Below are 6,076 nucleotides of genomic sequence, written 5' to 3'. Positions count from 1 at the left end.
GCCACTGCCTGCATGTGGCCTTGCGGCCCTGCCAGGGCCTTCCGGCGAGGTTCCCGGCCAGTCCATGGCGCGGCCCGGCCTCCCACAGCCGGGCGAGCTCAAGACCGACCGGATCCGCCCCAAATCTGACCGGCGGGCGCGCAAACAAGGTGGTCGTGCTTGGGTAGCTCGGCGGCGACGAGAGGAAGGGGTTGGGCAAGCGCGCGTCCAAGTTGCACGGCTGCAATGACAGCGGGCGGCCGTCGGGAGGGAGGGGGCGGATAGAAAAAGGCCCGTCCTGTGCCACCGACGAGCGGGCCAGGGGAGGACATGCGCAGACGACCCGCGCGTCCGCGTGGCGTCCGTTTCACCCCAAAAGCGGCACAAACTTGAGCCGCGGATGGGTCGAAAGCGGGCACAAAGCGAACAAAAGTCCGTTTGCGCCCGCGCGTTGGGTCGTCTCGTTTGTTCCTTTTACCCTAAACGAACGGGGGCGGACAGGATAGGGTCGTGCGGTGGAGTTGGCCTTATGCGGTGATAACCGGAGTGGTCTCTCTGCCTTGGAAGCAACTCCACGCAGTCCCCCAGTGCGTGCCGTCCCCGGGTAGTACGGGACCAGTCAAATGAAAAAAAGTCCGCCTCCCCCGTTTCTCACCAGCTTCACTCCTCACCCTTCACCACGCCCTCCCGGACCCGCATGTCACCATGAGGTTCGAAGACGCGGGTAAGGGGCGAGGGCGGTGCGCGTAGCGGCGGGGCATCGTACCCGTCCGGCTGTACGATCCGTTCCGTTCCGTCCCTCCCCCGCATCGTACCCTCCCCGCTCTCCCTCTCAGGCTCTCACCTCGCTTTCCTCGCCATCTTTTCGGTTATTCCACCCCTGCCCCCGCCTGTACCTCCTCCGTACCGTCCTTTCCCCGCCGCGCAATGACCATGCCACCCCCGGTCGTCGCGCGCGCCGTACTCCACTCCCCTGCAGCAGAGCGCTCCAGCACGCGGGGTAAATAGGGAAACGAGGTGGGGCGTCTCGCGGGAGCCGTGATAAGGGCGACGCAGGGGCAGTCTCGACATTTCCAACGCTCCTTGCTTTTTCCCTCTCCTCCTTCTTGATTGTTGCGTGTGAGTAGGCCGTGGCCAGCCATTGCTACTCTCCCTTCCGTTCTTGGTGTCGCAACGAAAAACCAACTGCCAACTTTGCCTTGCCCGCCATGGCCATGGCGACCCACGGCCACCTCCACAAGCGCCGACGCGTCTGCCCTGCTGCTGCCGCGGCCGCGGCCGCGCCGATCGACTCGCTGGCCGACGAGCTCCTCTTCTTGGTCCTGGACCGGGTGGCGGCCGCCGATCCGCGCGCGCTCAAGTCTTTCGCGCTCGCCTCCCGCGCCTGCCATGCCGCCGAGTCGCGCCACCGCCGCGTGCTCCGCCCGTACCGCGCCGACCTCCTGCGCGCCGCGCTCGCCCGCTACCCCACCGCCGTCCGCCTCGACCTCACCCTCTGCCCGCGCGTCCCCGGAGCGGCCCTGGCCGCCCTCTCCTCCGCGCCCATGCCTTGCCTCCGCGCCGTCGACCTCTCCCGCTCCCGCGGCTTCGGGGCGCCGGGCCTCGCCGCGCTCGTCGCCGCCTGCCCCGGCCTCGCCGACCTCGACCTCTCCAATGGGGTCGACCTCGGGGACGCGGCGGCCGCGGAGTTGGCGCGGGCGCGGGGCCTGCAGAGGCTCTGCCTTTCCCGCTGCAAGCCCATGACGGACATGGGGCTCGGCTGCATCGCCGTCGGCTGCCCGGACCTGCGGGAGCTCACGCTCAACTGGTGCCTCGGGATCACGGATTTGGGGGTCCAGCTACTCGCCCTCAAGTGCAAGAAACTCAGGACCCTGAATCTTTCCTACACCATGGTGAGCCGTGCTTCTTCTTGATCTCTCTCCATCACGTCATGTTCCATTTCTTGGACCAAAGGAATTATCGCTTGGGGTTCCCCGTTCATGCGTTTCTTGATTCCAGAAACACTTTAATTAATGGAAAAAAGAGAGTTGATTTTGGTGCTTTCTTGGAAAGTTTAGATGTACATGTTTCTCACGTGAATTTCTACATACGGTTTGGCAGTTTTCCCTTTCGCTCTTTCTAGGAGAATACTAGCACAACGGTTTGATGTTTTTAGCAACTCTGTTTATATTTTCTTTTGCAAGAAATGCTCATGGAATTGGACTATCGCAGTGAAAATTACTTTTCTTGATTTTTTCTGTCAAAGAATTGGACTATCGCGGTGAAAATTACTTTTCTTGATTTTTTCTGTCAAAGAATTGGACTACTGCAGTAAAAAAAATACCTTTTGAGGATGGGAATCAGTAATAGGCTACTTTCTGTTGAGGTGCCAAATAGACGAACACACTAATTTCGTTGGACTAATAAATACTTATCTTGCATTGCAGATCTCCAAAGACTGCCTTCCAGCCATCATGAAGCTACCCAATCTTGAGGTGTTGGCACTGGTGGGATGTGTTGGAATAGATGATGATGCCCTTAGTGGCCCTGAGAATGAATGCAGCAAATCACTACGGGTAATCATCAAACTAGACCATTTTGTCTCACGTGTTAGTGTTGTGTGTCATGTCATCTTCATTTGATCACCATTAGGTTCATCAACTCTTTGTGTAGATTTATAATGTAATGTCGCTAGGATACTAGCACTACATTTGCAGTTAATATAGAATGTTTGGCACGTCCATACATGTCGATGTAAAACAAGTAGTTGCATTAGAAGTTTAGAACATGTGTAGGCACTCAACAAAGTTTCCCAAATATCGTGGCCAACAAACTTGAAAATAACACTTCTACTTTTGCAGGTGCTTGATATGTCAACCTGTCGAAATGTCACTCATGCGGGAGTTTCATCAGTTGTGAAGGCAGTGCCAAATCTCTTGGAGTTGAATCTGTCGTACTGCTGTAATGTAAGTATCTAATTGTAGTAGCATCATCTGGGCATAACTTGGCCTTCTCCAGTTTGTTTTACATTCTTCTTTTTGGCAGGTTACTCCATCTATGGGAAGATGCTTCCAAATTCTTCCTAAATTGCAGACCCTGAAATTGGAAGGCTGCAAGTTCATGGCTGATGGACTAAAATACATTGGAATTTCTTGCGTCTCTTTAAGAGAGTTGAGCCTGAGCAAGTGCTCAGGAATGACAGATACAGATCTTTCTTTCGTTGTGTCAAGACTAAAGAATTTGCTGAAGCTGGACATTACTTGCAATCGCAATATCACTGATGTTTCCTTAGCTGCCATCACTAGCTCATGCCCTTCCCTCATCTCTCTAAGAATGGAGTCCTGTAGCCATTTTTCTAGTGAAGGGCTCCGACTGATTGGGAAGCGATTTTGCCATTTGGAAGAGTTGGACATCACCGACAGTGATTTGGACGATGAAGGTTTGTACTGAACTTCATATATCTAATTATTTTTGGTAAATGGACACCGAATTAACTCTTTCTCACAACAATGACAACAAAAAAATAACAATGATGAGATCTTTCCTCTGCAGGTTTGAAAGCTCTGTCTGGATGCAGAAAACTATCAAGCTTAAAAATTGGAATATGCATGAGGATAAGTGATGAAGCGCTTATCCACATTGGGAAGTCTTGTCCAGAACTCCGAGATATTGATTTGTATAGGTCTGGGGGTATTAGTGATGAGGGGGTTACTCAAATTGCTCAAGGTTGTCCAATGCTAGAGTCTATCAACCTGTCCTACTGTACAGAAATAACAGATGTTTCGTTGGTGTCGCTCTCAAAATGTGCAAAGCTGAACACACTGGAGATCCGTGGTTGCCCCAGTGTTTCATCTGCTGGGCTCTCAGAAATAGCAATCGGATGCAGGCTACTTGCCAAGCTTGATATCAAGAAATGCTTTGCGATCAATGATGTGGGGATGCTTTTTCTTTCCCAGTTCTCTCATAGCCTCCGTCAGGTACAATCCTTATCTGTTTTTTGTAGAGAGAAAAACTTGTCATACTGTGTCCACAATTGTGTTATTGACATTGCTGCATCATGACAGATAAACTTGTCATACTGTTCGGTCACCGACATTGGACTTCTGTCCCTCTCTAGCATATGTGGGCTTCAGAACATGACGATTGTACACTTGGCGGGTATTACACCTAATGGCTTGATGGCTGCTCTTATGGTCTCTGGTGGTTTGACAAGGGTGAAGCTTCACGCAGCGTTCAGATCTATGATGCCTCCGCATATGCTCAAAGTCGTCGAGGCTCGCGGCTGTGCTTTCCAGTGGATTGATAAACCATTCAAGGTATTCTACTTCCCCCTTACAAGCCTAGGTGTAGAAGATTTGAAGTTGAATTATTATTTGTATTAACACTTCTCATCTGTCTTTTATGATGTATTCTGTAGATATATCAACTGAACTGCAGCTTTAACAGCATAATGTCTAATAGTAAGCGTGTGGTCTTTGCAGGTCGAGCAAGAACGATGTGACATATGGCAACAACAGTCCCGAGATGTGCTTGTACGATGAGATTAGGAGAAATGCTTGTTGTCGTCGTCTTGACTGTCAGCGGTCCAGCCTACATGAACATGATGGTGTAGAACGAGGCTTTGCACCAAGGTGGAGTGGAGTTGTGTACAGAACAGACATTATCGGAACAATGTTGTATATGTATGTTTCCTTCAGTGGACTGGGAGGTTCTTTTGTTGTGCCGTATCCTGTATATAGAGAAGCAGTAGATAGATGAAATCATAGAGAAATCACTGGAGGGTCGACCTGTACTTTACGGATCAATATGAGAGTGTGCACAGTTCGATTACCTGTCCAATGTGTTCTTATTTGGAATGAGGTGTTTGGCCTGTGTATTTCCTGGTGTCCAATTCTCAAATCATGAATGGTTCTGGTATACTGCATGATACAACTAAAGCAAAAGGAAGTTGATACAACTAAAGCAAAAGGAAGTGAAGTTGCTTTTGCTGATCTCAGGTTAATTGTTCTTTCTTTTCCAGATAGATGGAGCTGTGATGTTTGCTGCGCCGCATAAGGCTACTCATACTGGGAGTATCATATACTAGTATCATGCATGTGATATTTTATTTTTTTTAGAAAAGGAGGATGACCCCCGGCCTCTGCATCTGGAAGATGCATACGGCCACTTATATTCTCGAGGACCTTACAAAGTATTACAACAATGTGCCTGAGAACACCATTTTGGCAACATATGCCCCTATTCCTATCCAAAATGATGAAGGAGTGCGAGCTGGGCCACTACCCAAACCACTCACCTAAGCCTAACATCAAAAGCCGGAAGCCGAAACTCATTTGGAAGCCCCAGCCGAGCCACATACCGGGTCTGGGGTACAATCCGGTCAGACGCACTCGTGTGTCGTCGCCGCCATCTTCCACAGGTCTTCAGATCATATTGAGGCTTCTACCTTGTCTGGCCACTCTGCCATCGACGTCACCATGACGCCAGACAGCAACCTCCTCCTGCGCGCGCCCATCTCCGCGCATCGGGCGCCGAGTCTCCACAGCGCCATGCCATCAATCTCTGCCGCCATCCAATATGTGAGATGAAAGACCGCTCCACCATCCCTCGAGCCAGCACTTGCTCCAAGACGATGCCCCCAGAAGGAAAAGCGATAGAACGCCATCATCATCCGATTCGGAAGACCCAGATCTGGGGTTTCCCCCTGAGCATCCCAAACCTGATGGCGCAGACTGCCGACGATGCCTTGACCATCGGCAGTAGCTCCACCAGACGAGCGTCGCCTACGTCGCGGCAACCTCCAAGATGAAGCTGACCAGAATGCATATGTCGACACCGAACCGTCGCCACTTCCACCGCCGCTTGAGCAGCCCCGAGCAACGCCTTCAGGAAGGAGCACGCCACCGTGGTGTCGTCGTCGCTTGGAACAGGGGGGTCTGAGGTTTTCACCTGAGCTCCTGGGAGGGGTGGAAGGAAGGAGGTCCTCTCCGAAGCCTCCAACGAGGGAAGCAACACCCAAAGGCACTGCCATCGGAGTGGCCGCCACGCCGGCCAAGAGATTCCCCCAGAACCCTTCCAGCCACCGGATCTGCAAGGCCAACACCCAAGAACGGTGACC

General features: G+C 52.0%; 1 protein-coding gene across 1 annotated transcript; it reads left to right on the top strand.

Annotated features, from left to right (window-relative positions):
• Positions 1–1,094: 1,094 nt before the first annotated feature.
• On the top strand, positions 1,095–4,788 carry LOC123111387 (F-box/LRR-repeat protein 3). Its single transcript, XM_044532177.1, has 7 exons — positions 1,095–1,871; positions 2,406–2,534; positions 2,820–2,924; positions 3,004–3,397; positions 3,511–3,935; positions 4,023–4,274; positions 4,440–4,788. The coding sequence occupies exons 1-7, from the start codon at positions 1,188–1,190 to the stop codon at positions 4,497–4,499; spliced, it is 2,049 nt and encodes a 682-aa protein (XP_044388112.1). The 5' UTR covers positions 1,095–1,187; the 3' UTR covers positions 4,500–4,788.
• The last annotated feature ends 1,288 nt before the right edge of the window (positions 4,789–6,076 follow it).

The sequence above is a fragment of the Triticum aestivum genome, chromosome 5B, assembly GCF_018294505.1.
Source record: "Triticum aestivum cultivar Chinese Spring chromosome 5B, IWGSC CS RefSeq v2.1, whole genome shotgun sequence".
NCBI classification, from domain to species: domain Eukaryota; kingdom Viridiplantae; phylum Streptophyta; class Magnoliopsida; order Poales; family Poaceae; genus Triticum; species Triticum aestivum.
Note: the sequence above shows the minus strand (reverse complement) of the source record. Positions and strands in the feature narration are given on the sequence as shown.